At 42.5% G+C, this 17,729-nt stretch overlaps 1 protein-coding gene across 13 annotated transcripts in view; it reads right to left on the reverse strand.

The window, feature by feature from the left end:
• Positions 1-17,729, reverse strand: part of crot (carnitine O-octanoyltransferase) — a 90,612-nt gene that overhangs the window by 50,377 nt on the left and 22,506 nt on the right. For 11 of the 13 annotated variants that reach the window (XR_005942581.1, XR_005942580.1, XM_041183590.1 and 8 more), the window contains 5 exons: positions 17,150-17,274; positions 15,706-15,887; positions 13,404-13,528; positions 12,016-12,124; positions 6,444-6,537 (listed from right to left, as the gene is read on the reverse strand). Coding sequence is in view for 11 of the 13 variants with exons in the window: in XM_041183590.1 (XP_041039524.1) it covers positions 6,444-6,537; positions 12,016-12,124; positions 13,404-13,528; positions 15,706-15,887; positions 17,150-17,274 (635 nt within the window). In the remaining 2 variants the exon portion in view is untranslated. Of the gene's footprint in view, positions 1-6,443; positions 6,538-12,015; positions 12,125-13,403; positions 13,529-15,705; positions 15,888-17,149; positions 17,275-17,729 lie in introns of those variants that run through there. The other 2 variants (XM_041183593.1, XM_041183594.1) reach the window with 2 other exon arrangements.

The raw sequence follows: 17,729 nt of genomic DNA on the forward strand, positions 1-17,729 counted from the left end.
AGAGTCAGACATTCTCAGAGGCTATGTGAAGATTTATGAAGTGTCCTCACTACATGTCGTCGTCATCCTCCTGCAATGTAGTGACTATTAGGACCTTCACTCCATGACAGGAGCATTCTCTCAGAGGGTATTTGCGCTGCCATAAGCCAGACTGGAGTCAAATGTTCACAACTGTGCTGTGAGGATCTATGGGGTCACCTCACTGCAAGCCGTTACCATCCTCCACAAATCTAGCAGTTATGAGGGCCTCCCAAGCATGCCTGCCTCATCTAGCCAATGCAAGGGCCTCATCCCCATCATTGTTGCCTCCAAGGACCTCCTCACCCTCATGTGTCCTCCTCATTGGAAGAGATGTGCAACTCCTTCAGCTCCTCAGCCAGCTCGTCTCCCCATTGCAGTGCCAGGTTGTAAAGGGCGCAGCGGATGATGATGCGTGACACCCTCTGCGGACTGTATTGCATGGCTCCATCAGACCAGTCCAGACACCGGAACCTCACCTTCAGTATCCCGATGTTCTGCTCCACCAAGTTGTGCGAGCTGCAGCATGAGCCTCATTATAACGTCGCTCTGCTGCAGTCTGAGGCTACTGCATGGATGTGATCAGGCACAGCCTCTGTGGGTGGCCCTTGTCTCCGAGGAAACATCGCCTCAGGTTCTGTGGACCCTGGAAGACTCAGGGGATCTGTGACCGACTAAGTATGTAGGTGTCGTGCATACTCCCTGGAAAATATGTGCACGCCTGCAGGATTTGTTTCTAGTGGGTTCAGTGAGTGAAAGCCCTAACACTTGATGTAGTCCACCTTGTGCAGTGACGGAGACCTGAGCACCACATGGGTGCAGTCGATCACATTCTGTACTTGTGGGAATCCTCAGATTAGGGCAAATCCAATGGCCCTTGCATCCCGGCTGTCCCGGTCCCGGGTAAAATGCACTAAGTTGTGAGCCATGGAGAAGATGGCATCCTTGACCTCATGGATGCATTTGTGGGAGGTGGATTGTGAAATCCCACAGAGGTCACCTGTGGTACCCTGAAAGGAGCCACTGGCATAGAAATTGAGCACCACAGTCACTTTCACAGCTACTGGCACTGGATGGCTTCCATGTCCCCTTGGCACAAAGTCCTGCAGTAAGTGGCACATGCAAGCAACCAGGTCCCTAGATATGCGCAGTCGGCGACAACACTGGTTCTTGGTCGTCTGCAGGAATGACAGGCGGCATCCGTAGACCCTGGCTGTCACTAGGTGCTGACCAGCCACAGCTCACTGTCGCTCCTGGGCAGCATATGCGAGAACCCCAGAAGCCCCTTCTTCCTGCGTTGCTGTTCCTGCCTTTGCACGGCCAGGAGCCTCAGTCAATCTCTCCTCCATCTTCTCCACTCTCTGTAGGCCATCACGCATACAGCTAGGTCACCAAGCTCCATGCTCTGATGTGGTCCTCCGTGAAAGAGAGAGAGACATGGTTAGCACCTAGCCCTGTGTGACGCCCCCCTAACGCTTCCCAGAGAGTGTCGGCCACCCCTCGGATAGCAATAGGTGAGTGTGCTGCCTGGCTGCCCTGTCAGCCTGCGACATCGGGGAGACAGCTCCTAATGGGATCGCTGAGATTGTAAGGGGCTGTGAGTGCCTCCAGCAGTGGCTGCTACATGGCCAGTGTTGGTGAGGAGATTGCACAACATGTGCAGCCCAACTGCTCTGCAGTCCAGAAAAGTGGTTGCAGGCTTGCAGTCTGTGTCAGGGTGGGGGTTGGGGGGGCAGCAGGTAAGGAACTGGTGGAGGGGGGGGGGGGGTTTGCTAAAACTGGAGCCCTTGGTGGCACTTTGGCACCTCCGCATTGTTTTGCATGGGCGGGCAGGCTAAGAGCTTGATCCCAATCATGTCACTGTGGCTGCACCTGATCTGTCTCAGTTGCAGAGGAATGGTCAGTTTATACAGGTGTCCCTAATGCATGGCCACTTCCCTCACCTACCCTGCCCCCACTTCGAGTTCTTGAGCGCGGGATCCAATGCCTTGGAGCAATTGCACCCCCCCCACCCCGCCAACAACAGCAACAGTCGCCTCCAAGGCTGGGCAGCAGTTGCCCCCAGACAACCCCCTCCCCCAACAACAGTCACATCTGTGGCAGGGTGGCACTTCACCCCAGCACCCCATAGGTTTAGCAGTGAAGCAAGTGTACAATGCTGATGAGACTTCATTATATCGCAGGTATGCTACCAGGGAAAGCTATGTAACAGTGGATGAGGCAGCATCAACGGGATTGAAAGATTCTAAGGAACGGCTTACTGTACTCAGATGTTCAAGTGCAGCAAGTACACAAACGTATAAATTGCTTGTTATTGGTAAAAGCCAGAATCCTAGGGCTTTCAAGGGGATCAGTGTTTTTCCTGTTGTTTATAAGGCCAATAAGTGTGCATGGGTGGCCAGACAAATTTTCCTTGATTGGTGCAATAACCATTTTGTACCCGAAGCCAATGCTCATTGTCGGTCTGTGGGTCTTCCCAGGGACTGAAAAATTATGTTACTCCTTGGTAATTGTACTGCACACCCAGATGCAGAACTCCTCATCAAAGTCAATCTTTTAAGTGTTTATCTACCCCCAAACTGTACATCCCTCGTCCAGCCCATGGACCAAGGCATTCTGTGGGCATTCAAGACCAGGTACAAGACTGAATTCATGCGCAAAATGCTCACTGCATGTAAAAGAGGCTTGGGATTTAAGGAATTCCAAAAAGAATTTAATGTATAAGATGCATTCTGGAGTGCTGCTAAGGCCTGGGCCAATGTATGCCAAAGTATTTTGATAAATGGATTGGACAACTTGTAGTTATTTACCACATTCCTAAATGGAGAAGATGAAATTGGGTCTAATTTTGTTGGTTTTCGTGTGTCTAAGGAGAAAAAAGCTGTTGAAAATTATTGGCATATGCGAAAGTTTGTTATTGTTATGGAAAGGGAGGGGCAAGCGGTTAACTTAAACAGCACTAATTTTTCCTCTCACCACCTGTCCGTAAACAGAAAGACGTTTTTGATTTCCTTCCCCCTTTATAAATGGTGGCGTATTTCCCAACCCCTTGGTTTTGCGTGATCCAATTTCTATTAATAATCCCGAAGCAAACTCAAGATAGGGTGAACTCAAAGGGTGTGTTTATTTGTACACACTCAAAATGTGGGAGGAGAAGGGTCGCAACGTTGCCTCCTTACATTCATACCGTGATAGAGAAAAGAAAAATTTACAGTGCAATAACCACAGAGAAAAGAAATAGTGTTTCACCTTGGTTCCAGAGTCCAGAATCAAAGCCCAGTGAGGTATTTCTTCATGGAAGTCTGTACTCTGAAAGCCAATGCTGGTTACTTTTCCAGTGGTGTTAACTTCACGTGATGAAATAGGCAGAGAAAAATCAGTCTTGTAGGCAATGGTACAGAAGTTCCAGCAGAAGCAGTGTAGATGGGACCCGATGTCCAAACCTGGGCCTGAGGTCCTTTTCTGTGAGGCTGCTTGTAGGATGGGGGCTGACTGCAGTTCCACAAGGCAATATTACTGGTTCCACAAACTAGAAGCCCATATCACATGACTCCCACCTCTTCACAATGTCTTTGACATAGAGTGTGTGTCTCTTGTCTGGGCCCCCAAGATTGTTAACCATTCTCAACCATTAAGAATTGAAAGTAAGGTTGCAGGGCCCTTAGTCCTAGCAGATGAGTAGACTCTGATTAACCAACCTGGGTTATGAAATGCAGATGGCCTTTGTATAGCTTTCTTTGAATTTGGTCTGTGCAGCCCACAATGTGTCGTTAGTAGCTCTTCAGAGATAATGAGGTGTGATTTTCTCCGATATTGCTAGGTAGCTCCTTTTATCCAGGGCTTACAGACACACATAGATTGTCATTCAAAGGTCTTTGTCCAGTTTTAACTTTTTAGAGATAGCAATGAGCATACTTCTTTATATGTTTCATTAAAAAAATATAAAGGGAGAGGTCTTAGTCCTCTCACACATGTGATGAAGCCAAGTTGTTGGACAAAGAAGCTGTTGAGGGTTGTCTGAATATTGACAATGATGCTCTGGTTCACCTCCAACTCACAGACAGTGAAATATGCAACATGATCATGAACAAGAATAAAGAGAATGAGAGTGATAATGATGATGATGAAAATGGTGCGTTGGATGAACAGGAAAAAGTGTCCATTGACAGGTGCATAAGCATTATAGAGGAACTGATTTTTGGGATGGAGCAGAAGAGCTCCATCAAAGCAGTATATTATGTGGTTACAACATACAAGAGCTGTCCCTGAAAGAAAAGCCCAAATATTTGAAACAACCTAGCAGGTTTAAAAGAATTACAACAGAACTTCAGCCTTCAACTACCTCAGCCTGTGTCTCTACACCAGCTAGTACACCAGGCATTCCTTCTGATGATTACATCTCATCCAAAGAAGTTATTTTAAAAAAAAATCCAACAGGCCTTCATTTGGAAGTGGAAAAACGGATGATGATTTGGTAAGTAAAATAAAATCCTTTTATTCTTTATTTTTCATGCTTTATTTTATGTATTATAAGTACAGTGTACATGCTAGGCCTAGAACCCAAAATCTGCAAAATCCCCAAATCCAGCACACAACCGGTAAAGAGCTTCCCGAATAGGGGATCCAGTGCCTGTACCATGCAGACAGGACAAAAGGAGTGCTCCTCTGAGGCTGAGGCTAAGCCACATTATTGGGGCTGAGTCATGTGAGCTTTGTTCAGCCACAGGGATGCTTGATACTGACAATGGCCATCTATAAAGGAAATTGTTCCATTCGCCAGCACTGGCATCCCTTAGCTTCATTAGGACATACCTACTCTTTTAGTTTCACTACATTTTCACCTGTTTGAGCTTTGTAATGAACATTTATTTGCACGCCTTCAGGTTGTTGCCAAACCATTCTAATCCATTTACCTTTTGTTGCAAGCATAAATCTGTATCAGATGATTAATTTTAGGGTATTAATCTAACTGCTTATTATTAATGCATTAAATCTGTATTGCTGCAAAATATGAAGCTAGTGGTGAGTTGCCTTCTTGAACCGCTGCAGTCCATATGGTGCTGGTACACCCACAGTGCTGTTAGCAAGAGAGTTCCAGGATTATGATCCAGTGAAGGAACAGCAATATAGTTCTAAGTCAGGATGGTGTGTGACTTGGGGGTAGTGGCGTTCCCATGCATCTGCTGCCCTTGTTCTTCTAGAAGTCACAGGTTTGGAAGGTGCTGTTGAAGGAGTCTCGGTGAGTGCTGTGGTGCATCTTGTAGATGGTACACACTGCTACCACTGTGCATCAATGGTGGAGGGAGTGAATTTTTAAATTGGTGAATGGGGTGCCAACCAAGTGGACTGCTTTGTCCTGAATGTTGTCAAGCTTTTTGAGTGTTGTACGAGTCTCATCCATATCCAAGAACAAGCAAAAGATAAACCATAAACACATAAAAGAACAGGGGGCACAGTTAGCTTAGTTGACTAAATAGCTACCACATTGTTCAAAATAATGCCAATGTATACGATAATGTTGAATTCTATGCCTGGCAGAGGTAAACTTGGGACCTACCTCCTTGCCCTGCCCCTGAGAGTGGAATGCAATGACAAACCACCACTGAAAGAAGATAATAGCTCAGAAGATAAATGCATCAGCAGACAATGAGCCTAGGACCTGCCTTCGGGCAGAGCACACATGCCATACCATAAAAAAGAATGTGCAATACGTAGGTATTTCAGTGGACCTCACAATTCCTACTACAAGTTAAAAGTCTAATATTGTAACTTTGGATTATAAACCAATTACAAACTGAATCCCCAACCTGTTTACCTCTGAAAAAAGTTACTGTTACCAACAATATCCATCATGAGAATTCGATAGCAGGACAAAAACCCAAACAACGAAGTCCTTCATGTGTTGGGCTCAACAGCATGGAGACAACACTCCAGAAAATTCAACTTATATGGGTAGGCCATGTGTCTCGCCTGAATAACTATAGAATCCCTAAGCAGATCTTATATGGGGAATTTCCTCAGGGCAAACAACATCAGGTGGTTAGTATAACCAATACAAGAAAAGCCTATAAAAGAGCCTTACAAACTTCTGCATTGCAGACTACTTCCCATGGGAGAGCACTGCAACTAACCGGCTCATGTAGAGGCAAGTACTGAAATTTGGTTGAGCATATTTCGAGGACCACCTATGCCAAACTTGCAACGTGCCCAGAGGAAGGCAACAGGTGGCGCAGTTGCAGACGTTTCCTCCAGCACCATCAACAGTAACATGAACCGGTTCTGTGGATGTCCATGCTGATTCTTACATCTCACTCTTTAGTCATGAGAGAACCCACGGAAGATAATGAAATCACCGCCAGCTTGGATTGACTTGAACAACAAGGAGTTTACTGCTACTAATAATAACTGAAATCTGTACAACCTACCTTTGCCCAACGTGTTCTTTCTTCAGCAGTTAATGCTGACACACCTGGTCCTTCGGGTTCACTGTTGCATCTTTCTCGGATGTAAGTCAACTGTCTACACAGACAGGGCAAAAATAAACAGGAGCTGCTAATAGTCATCTTACACAAGTTAGCCACCAGAAAGTACTTTAAACATTCAGCTCAATTAAGTATTTTAATAGTATAATTTAACATAGTAACAAGTGTGAAACAGGATGGAAGACAACTTAACACTATCGGGAAAGCTTGAGAAATTTAGGTGTCATGGGCACAAGTTTAATTCTTCTGCTTTATCTCACCTGCTCTGCTGCAGGGAGATGCTGAGTATAGAAGAGGCATCTCCTCATGGTGGGAGGAGAAAGAGAGAGAAAAGAGGATCAGGTTCCAATAAGCCACTTTCAATAGTTTCCTGGTAGTTAGCTAAGAGAACGATGGATAGTGATTCTGGCAGGTCACAAATGCATAGCTAAGGGTGGAGGAGGGGCGGGGGTGGCACAGAGAAGGGGCAGAATACCAAATGATTAAAGGGAATAAAAAGCTATATTCATTCACGCATGGGGGTTTATATCCAATTCCACTGCTTTTTTATTATATCATTTAAAAAATATGGAAGTTGCAAATATTCAAATATGTTGCTTTGAGTTGCCTTGCAGCCTCGATGATACATGTAAGATACTACAAGTATTCTGATGGAAGCAAATAACCAATGCATGCCATACAGCCAGCAAAATCTAGTGTATTTTTCAAATTGACAATTATTTCTACAAGTGCACATTCCATTCATAAAGTACTCTCAGAACGCAAGTACAATTAACAACACAAAAACAGAATTACCTGGAAAAACTCAGCAGGTCTGGCAGCATCGGCAGGGAAGAAAAGAGTTGACGTTTCGAGTCCTCATGACCCTTCGACAGAACTGTTCTGTCGAAGGGTCATGAGGACTCGAAACGTCAACTCTTTTCTTCTCTGCCGATGCTGCCAGACCTGCTGAGTTTTTCCAGGTAATTCTGTTTTTGTTTTGGATTTCCAGCATCCGCAGTTTTTTGTTTTTATACAAGTACAATTAACACTGACATTACTAACAGTACTATGGTTCTTTTGGGTTGTGCCAGAAAATAATTTTTTTAAACAAATATTAAACAGAATTTTTGTTACCATTGAGAAGCTAAAACTAAAAATGTAAACTGCAGAACTCTAACAGTTGATTTATTTCATGGTAACTGTTGGGATGGTGTTGGTTACAGAACATGTTATTAAGGAAGTGTTTGCAGTCTTCTGTATGTTAACAGCAAGTCTTTTTTAACTACTTGTAACTATATACATATATACACTAAAGGGTACAGGCAAGAAGCTATCTCCATGTCTAAGTCTTAACACGTCCCTGTTCATCATCACACTGACCCTAGGTCTAGGTCTTGTGCCTTCTTACATCACTGTGTGGTCAATACTGTAGGCAGTCCTACATTAACTCTGTAAGTGCCAGATCCTTATACTACAGTAACCATGGTTACCTCAATTTATTCCACAAAACATATAAATGGATTTTTACATCCAGTCAAGGGGGCAGTCAGGACTTCATCCGAAAGACAGCACCTCCAAAAGTACAGCCTGGATTATGTGCTTGAGTCTCTGGGTTGGGACTTGAACCCACAACTTTCTGACTCAGATTAAAGTGCTACCACTAAATAACAGCTAACACTACAATGTCACCATTAGTTTGGACAGCGAGATGAAGGAAGGTGGACAAAAGGATATGTGAACATAGCAATTAACTATGAAGAAGACTATTTTCTCAGATGGCGGGTAAATGCCAACACACAGGTTGGGCCAGTTTCTATATTGTAATATCTATGTATTTCTTTGTAGTTTCTATTGAGTTGCAAATTTGATATCTAATGGCCTATAATTAGCTTTCAAAATAACATTCAGGCTAACGGTAGTCTTTATTTCTCTTTCTGTACCAGATTCAATATTGCATTCACACAGCTTAAATTGCACTTCCTTCCCAGTCCTTTTTTAAAAATTTATCCATGAGGTGTGAGCACCACTGACAAGGCCTATATTTATTGCCCATCCCTAATTGCCTCTAAAAGGTGATGGTGAGCCACCTGTTTGGATCACTGCAGTCCATTAACATTCACAGTATTGTTAAAGAGGGAATTCCAGAATTTTGACCCAGGGACAGTATAGGAGCAATCATATGATTCTAAGCCTTCAGAGGAGAATTGGACAATTATCTGGAGCAGAAAAAAAATTACAAGGCTATGGGAAAAAGGTAGATGAGTGGGAGTAGGCGAATTGCTCATGCAAAGAACCAACACGGGCATGATGGGCCAAATGGCCTCCTTCTGTGATTTAACCATTCTATGATTATGAAGTCAGGATGGTGCATGACTTGGAAGGTAAATTGCAGGTGGTGGTGTTCCCATGTGCCTGCTAACTTTCTAGTTGGTAGAGGTCGTGGCTTAAGAAGGTGCTGTCAAAGGAGTCTTGTTAAGTCGCTGCTGAGCATCTTGTAGATGGTACACTCTGCAGTCATCAACTGCCACTGGTGGAGGGAGTGAATGTTTAAGTGGTGGATGGAGTGCCGATCAAGTGGGCTGCTTTTTCCTGAAAGGTGTCAACTGCTGTTGGAGCTGCACTCATCCAAGCAAGTGGAGAGTATTCCATCTTTTTCCCGCCTTGAACCTTGTAGATGGTGGGCAGGCTTGGGAGTCAGGAGGTGGGTTATGCGCCGAATTCCCAGCCACTGAGCTGCTCTTGCAGCCACAGTATTTATATAGCTGACTGAGTTCAGTTTCTGGTCAAATGTAATTCCAGAATGTTGCTGTTAGGGGAATTCAGCGATGGTAATGCTACAGAATGTCAAGGGAGATGGTTAGATTCTCTCTTGTTGGAGATGGTAATTGCCTGACACTTATGTGGTGCAAATGTCTCTTGCCACTTATCAGCTCAAGCCTGAATGTTGTCCAGGTCTTGCTGCATATGGACATGGCCTGCTTCAGTATCTGAAGAGTTACGAATGATACAGAACATTGTTTGTTCACATATCATTCAAGGAGCTCTAGCAAAGTTTAAATCAATGGGAATCAGTGGGAAAATTCTCCATGGGCTGCAGTTATACCTAACACAAAGACATAGGGGTAACAAAAGGGGAGATGGTGGCATAGTGCTAACGTCACTGGGCTAATAATCCAGAGGCCCAGCCTAATGCTCTGGGGTCACGGGTTCAAATCCCGTTATAGCGACATGTGGAATTTAAATTCAATTAATTAAAAGAAAAATCTGGAATAGTCTCAGTAATAGTGACCATGAAACTATCAGCAATTGTCATAAAAACCTAGTTCACTAATGCTTTTTAGGGAAGCAAATCTGCCAACTGGCCTACTCCAGATCTACAATATATTTTATTTTATTCATTCACGGGATGTGGGCTTCGCTGGCTGGGTCAGCATTTATTGCCTATCCCTACTTGCCCTTGAGAAGGCAGTGGTGAGCCGTCTTCTTGAACCGCTGCAGTCCATGTGGTGTAGGTACACCCACAGTGACTCTTAACTACCTTTTGAAATGGCCTAGCAAGCCACTCAGGAATGGGCAACAAATGCTGGCCTTGCTGGTGACCCACATCCCATAAAAGGATAAAGCAAAAAAAGAAAGGATGATGGTTGTTGGAGGTCAATCATCTCAGTCCCAGGATATCGCTGCACTACTCAGGGTAGCGCCCAACCATCTTCAGCTGCTTCATCAATGACCTTCCTTCCATCATAAGGTCAGAAGTCAGGATGTTCGCTGATGATTGCACAATGTTCAGCACCATTTGCAACTCCTCAGATACTAAAGCAGTCCCTGTCAATATGCAGCAAGAGCTGGACAACATTCAGGCTTAGGCTGATAAATGTCAAGCAACATTTGTGCCAAACAAGTGCCAGGCAATGACCATCTCCACCAAGAGAGCATCGAACCATCTCCCTTTGACAATCAATGGCATTATCATTTGAGGGGAGATGGTGATGTAGTGATAATGTCACTTGATTAGCAATTCAGAGGCTTCAAATGCCACATGGCAGGTAGTGGAAGTAAAATTTAATTAATAAGTCTGGAATGGAAAGCTAGTCTCAGTAACAGTGATCATGACAACTATCATCAATTGTCATAAAAATTCACCTAGTTCACTAATGTCCTTTAGGAAAGGAAATCTGCCATCCTTACCTTGTCTCACCTAAATGCGACTCTAGGCCCACAGCAATGTGGTTCACTCTTAACTACCCTCTGAAATGGCCTAGCAAACCAATCAACTCAAGGGCAATTAGGGATTGGTGACAAATGCAGGCTTTGCCAGAGATGCCCACATCCCATTAAAGAATAAAGAAAAAAAATTAGCACCAAAAAGTCCACCACTATCAATATCCTGGGGGTTACCATTGATCAGAAACTGAACTGGACTAGCCATATAAATACTGCAGCTACAAGGGCAGTTCAGGGGCTGGGAATTCTGCAATGAGTACCTCACCTCCTGACTCCCCAAAGCCTGTCCACCATCTACAAGGCACAGGTCAGGAGTGTGATGGAATACTCCCCACTTGCCTGGAAGAATGCAACTCCAACAACACACAGGAAGCTCAACAACATCCAGGCCAAAGGAGTCTGCTTGATTGCCACCCCATAAACACACACCCCCTCCACCACCGAGACACAGTGGCAGCAGTGTGTACAGTTACGCTCCTCTTCTCTTTGAGACAACCATACCAATCATTCACAAGGATTGGTGAAACAATAATGCAGGTTCTTTATTTGAGGATAAGACTATGTACAAATAGTTAACTGGGAGACAAAGTATGATACATCTGATCTCTACAACAAGTCATGGGACTAATACATCACCTCCTGTTGAGGTGTGTAATGATTGACAGTAGTTTAAGATATGCTTGCCATAAAGATACATGCCATCATCCCATAACACGTACCATCTACAAGATGCACAGCAGCAACTCACCAAGGTTTCTTCGACAGCACCTTCCAAATCTGTGACCTCTACCACTTGGAAGGACAAGGACAGCAGACGCAAAGCACGTCCACCACCTGCAAGCACCCCCTCCAAGCCACACATTATCCTGATTTAGAATTATACCCCATTCCTTCACTGAATCAAAATCTTACAACTCCCTCCCTAACAGCACTATGGGTGTATCTACACCACATAGATTGCAGTGGTTCAAGAAAGCTGCTCACCACCACCCACTCAAGGCCAACTAGGGATGACAACAAATGCTGGCCTAGCCAGTGACACCCACATCCTGTGAAAGAATAAAAAAAGCAGATCGTGTTAAATAGTGAAAGTAGGGAATATTTTTAAAAATCAAAATTTTCACATCTTCTAGTAATATTGTAAACAAAAGCCTGTGTTGCAGATCTTTCACTGTCTTTCTTCTGAGTATTAATCCTGTGAACTTGCACATGCACAATTTAATATGTACGTTTTAAAAGTTGAAAGGACAGTTTGTGACATCTCCATTAAACCACATCTATAGTGTAATAAGATAAAGCAAACAAAAACCTGCAAAGCTCTGGTGGCGTTAAGATATGATGCTCATACATGGTATCAAAGATAAATATTCGCCCATGACAGAGAACCACTAAATGGGAGGGGCACGGCCCTTCAGCTTCTAGAGAGAGATTAAACGGAACATGTCATGTATCAGTCATTCATTCGTCAATCTTAAAAAAAATCAAAAAAAGCATGACTGCTTTCATAAAAATAACACTCCACAGCTAGAAATTTCAACTTGTAAAAATAATTTAGCAACAACTGTGAACGGGCCACAAGCTGCAGATGTGCAGTTGCCTCAGTGTTGCTGCCACAAACTCTGTCCTGCAATAGAATTAGAATCATAGAATTTTGGAGTACAGAAGGAGACCATCTGGCCCTTTTCACAGCTCAGAGAAAGGTATCCATTTATCAATTCCTGCCCTTTCTCCATTCCTACTAAAATTGTCTCTTTCAAATATTTACACACAACCCTTTATAAAGGTTGCATGAACTCTGTTTCCATCACTATTTCTGATAGACCATCCAATGTCCTAACAATATTTTGCATTAAAAAGACAAATTCAGAACGCCAGATTTAATACACAATGTAACTATTTCCATCTGAACTTAAAATAAGCTTTATTACCATCAGGCTCACCACCAGTCTCAACTTTTCAAAGTTGGATTCTGGTCCATTTCCCATACTTTCTCCAGTTTCTACCTACTGGCAATCTTTGTGTTGGGCTGATCACTCTGTTCCAAGTTGTCTTATTCCCGATTAAAACTTTTCAGATAGGCCAGAATCTTTCTTAAATAATTCCAAAAAAATCCTTGTTCTGTCTCACAGATGATTGATCTGGCCAGGATCTTCTCTGATTTGGTGGATACTGAATGGAACGTTGGCATGACAGGCTTTGTCCCTGCTCAACAAATCTACTGCTGAGATTGGGGATGCTTTTGAGGAGCTATTGGGAGTTTGAAGTGCTCAGTGAGGGAAGGGGCTCAGGTAAATTTTGTGTTCACTCTGCTATCCAATATGCTGCTTCTGAATAGTCTTTCATCTTTTCTCATGTTTCACTGTGAGAAAAAATTGGCATGTTTGTACTAGGGTTTTCATTACCACTGATTTCCAAAACTGCCTACCCAAAATTCACAGATAATCTGACCGGTTCCTGAGAATAGTTATTATCTTTGGAACAGAGTACAGGACATGAACATTATGATAAGTTCAGTTTTTGCATTTGGCATTTAACCTTAGGTGGCGCCTTATTGTTCTGTATTTGTCATGTGACAATACATTCATAATGCCATCTACAGGCACAGTACTTTTGGCCACTCACTGTTTTTTGTATGTATAATGGATAGAATCTGATCCTTACTGTTTTTGTAACAGTTGCTTTCAACAAAATAATTACCTGTCTTAAAGTAGCTGACAAGGGAATCTCTGGTTACTCCAGGTATTTTACAGGTACAGTACAATGCACGAAACTGGTCCATGTCTAATGGCACACTACCAGCTTTGTGTACAGCCAAGCGCTGTCTACGAGAAAAAAAACAAAAATGAGGATTGTTTTTCTCACCTAGCATGTGCATTGACAAAAAAGTCAACATTATAAGACTGGTGGCCAGCACTAAACAGTTAACAAAAAACCTCTACATCAGATCATCAGCATATCTTGTGGTGCCCAAATCAATATATGCTGTGCCATTTCATTTCACAAAAGCCACTTTATCATTTCTCCATTTACTAATTTTTACTGTAAGCATACATTTTTGTCCTAGGATAGACATTTAACAAAATATAAATTACATTATTTAGTAATAAACTAGTTTGAAATTATGGGCCTTAACTTTGAGCTGCAGGGCAGTGTAACTGGGGGGTATCTCAGAGATGCTCTGGGGATCCCCACCCACCCCACCCCACCACACCACACCAGAGGTTCCCAGATAAGGTTTGCATGGCAATTGCCCGGGAAGTTCAAACTTACGATGGACAATTGTCCTGCATTGGGAACCAACCAAAAATGTGATTTAAGTCACGAATTTCAGATGGTTCTGACTGTCTTTACACCAAGTTACCCAGAAAAGTTAGAAGAATTAAAACCACTTCTAGCTTCTGGGTAACTATTGTACAGACCTACATCAAACCCCATGGGACTCCCCACATGTCCCCCAACCCCCTGTGGGAACTCTACCCAACATCCCCGACTACCCTACCCCGATGGGACTCCCCCACCCCCCCAACCCCTGAACCCACCAGGGGACTCCCCACACACATAAAGAAAAAGGGTGGAATATAATAGCTATTCCAGCAAGCAAGAAGCATCTGATTTTTCAAACTTAAAGTGCTACAACTGATTGGCCTGAACTTTCATGGACTGGCAATGTGCTTTTGACAAATCTAATATAAGCTATTCCTTGATAATTTCACCAAGTTTGCGGATGACGCAAAAATAATTGGGATGACAAGTGGTGAGGATGACACAAAGGGTCTACAGGGGGATATAGACAGGTTAAGTGAGTGGGCAAAAAATTGGTAGATGGAACATAACGTGGGAAAATGTAAAGTTACACACTTTGGCAGGAAGAACAGAGCTGAATATTATTTAAATGGAGAAAGACTGCAGAAAGCTGCAGCACAGAGGGATTTGGGGGTCCTCGTGCACGAAACCCAAAAAGCTAACATACAAGTTCAACAGGTAATAGGGAAGGCAACTTGTTAGACCACACCTACAATACTGCGAACAGTTTTGTTCACCCATCTAAGGGAAGATATACTGGCATTGGAGTCCAGAGAAGGTTTCACTAGGTTGATCTTGGGTACGGAGGGATTTTCTTATGAGAAGAGGTTAAGTAAGTTGGGCCTGTACTCATTGGAGTGTAGAAGAATGAGAGGCGACCTATTGAAACATATAAGATTCTTAGGGGGCTTGACAGGGTAGATGCTAAGACGTTGTTTCCCTTTGTGGGAGAGTCTAGGACCAGAGGGCATAATCGCAGAGTAAGGGGTCGCCCACTTAAGACAGAGACGAGGAGGAACTTCTTCTCTGAGAGGGTAGTGAATCTGTGGAATTCTTTACCACAGAGGGATGAAGAGGCTGGGTCGTTAAGTATATTCAAGGTTAAGATAGACAGATTTTTAATCAGTAAAGGAATCAAAGGTTATGGGGAAAAGGCAGGAAAGTGAAGTTGAGGATTATCAGATCAGCCATGATCTCATTGAATGGCAGAGCAGGTTTGATAGGACGGATGGCCTACTTCTGCTCCTATGCCTTATGGTCTTATAATTTCTATAATGTCTAAAGGTACTCAGAGCAGTGTGTGGGATCAAAATTAGGAAGTTGGATGAACTTGCACTAAATCTCATAAAAATATTGAACATGCACTTTGTGCTTTCGGTGCAGAGAGTACATATTGTAAGCTTTAGAATGATGGACTAGTTCAGGTACAAATGGAAAAACTGATTCCAAATCAAGGCCACCAAAATCCAAAAGGTTTAATTTGGATGCAATTTCTACAAGCCATTCATCAATACAATGTCACTGTTTAAGGAGCGCCTTGGCACTGAAAAATGTTGTAAATGATTCTCAACTAAATTCTCCCATCTACCCCAAACTTTCTACTATCCTATCAGAAATGGGATTATACATTATTTTCCTTATTTAATTTCAGGAAAATATGTTTTACAATTTTTCCACTACATATAATTCACCTTACTTTCTAAGTAGTCTCCAAAATTGTAGCATGAAGAATACAGCCATAGCAGTACGTTCAAGCTGTGTGCCTTCTTTTGGTGGCCAATAATGTTCTAAGTAGGGACCAGGACCTCCAAAGTTTACATTCAACATTGATGGCATCCGAACATCCAGATAGGCACTCATCAGCCACCATTCCTCAAGCTGATCAAAAGACACAGAACAATAGTAGTTATGATCGTTTTAAAAAAAAGTAATACATTCACACAAGAAACAGATTACATTGAAATGTTCTGAAACTGTACAGGCATCTGAAGGAATGTCACAGCATTTTATCCAGAAGTCATAGTTAATTGTAAATTAATCAAATTCTTGTGCTTCAAAGCACCAGTTCAATACATTACAATGCTTCTCAGAGTTTTAAAGTCCACCTTGCATCACAGTCAAGTATTCCCCAGCAAATAAAAAGGATAATGGACGAAATACTGGCAATTATAACATAATACCATATAATATTGACTATTATAATTAAACAACTACTTCAATGTCACTTTAATACCACTTTCTCTAAGGCTTTATTTCTGGGCAAATAAAGATGGCACGAGGTGTGGTTCCATAATTATGGATGACAAAGATTTCAGGTTTGGGCTTAACACCACCAAACATCACTTGTCCCCATGCAGCAGAGTGATAACGACAGAAGTGCATAGCCTCCTTGTGAAATTCCTGGGCAAAATTATTTTCAAATAATTGTGGTCAGCTGCAGTATGAGCACAGACTTCTATCAACTCATAGTATAAGAACAATCTTGTAGCAATCCCATTCTTGGCATGCAAAAAAGGGAGGTTTTGAAATAAAAATGAAGTCACGTAGAATTTGGTGAAATAAAATATTTATAGCAATGTGATGGTACAGAGTAAGCCCACAGAAAGGAGGTGGATCTTTATTCCTCCATATAGCCAAGTTCATAATCTCAATCATATCATATCAAAAAGAGGAAGAGTCAACACTTGGGCTGATCTCATATGCTTCCTAGCAATCCTTCTGAAAAACATGGGTATAGCACTTGCGATGCCATGGCATACAAGGCTAGGGGCCCTAGTGCTGAAAAATGGGATTAGAATAGTTAGGTACTTGTTTGACTGGCGCAGACTTGATGGGCCGAAGGGCCTTTTTCTGTGCTGCAGACATCTATGACTCTAACCCTGGAGGATCAGCCACCTTTTCAGGTGTAGATGGTGCAAGGGGCTAGAAATGAAAACAGACAGATGGAATGGACAGAAAATGCCTTTTAAATGCAAAAAAATGCAAGAATTAAAATAGAAACCTTTCAAAAATGAAAGCAAAGCAACTACGTTCAGGTAAAAATATGTAGACAGATAACCAATAAGTAAATTAGTTGAAACCAACCAACTACACTACTTCATTATTATGTTAATACCAACAGCATCTGTGCTCCTGCTTACCCAGTTTCTCCTAACTTTGGCCCTCTCCAGAAGTTTTTGATGCAGCTGTTTACCAATCCCTTGTCCAAATGTTTTAACAATTTCTGTACTTCTTTGCAGTTCTTCTTCATTCAAAAATGGCTTCACTAAAATAATTTTTAAAAAATTCAACTGTATAATTACAACTAAACAATATTGACAAGCCTACTATAACAGGTTTTCACTGATTTCACAGCATAAAATGTAACATCTTGAGAATTATGGGGATAGTGCAACTATAAACATACAAGGCTGAATTCTGAAGGACCCTAGAGATCTAAAAAACTATTTTATAATCAAACACTGTCACCGTATGTCAAATATGGCACAATGTGAATGATAGATAAAAAAAAAACAAAAATAAAAATAACAATACCTGGAAAAACTCAGCAGGTCTGGCAGCATCTGCGTTGGGGGCTATCTGTACCTTGCTTGTCCTGCTTTCTACCCTTAATTAGCACATTCCTTAGATAATATCACCACCTTCAACACCTCTTTGTCCTTTTGTCTGTGACATCTTTTGGCTATCTCCACCTGTCACTGGCCCTCTATCCAGCTCTAC

This window comes from Carcharodon carcharias, chromosome 3 (genome assembly GCF_017639515.1).
Source record: "Carcharodon carcharias isolate sCarCar2 chromosome 3, sCarCar2.pri, whole genome shotgun sequence".
Lineage (NCBI taxonomy): Eukaryota > Metazoa > Chordata > Chondrichthyes > Lamniformes > Lamnidae > Carcharodon > Carcharodon carcharias.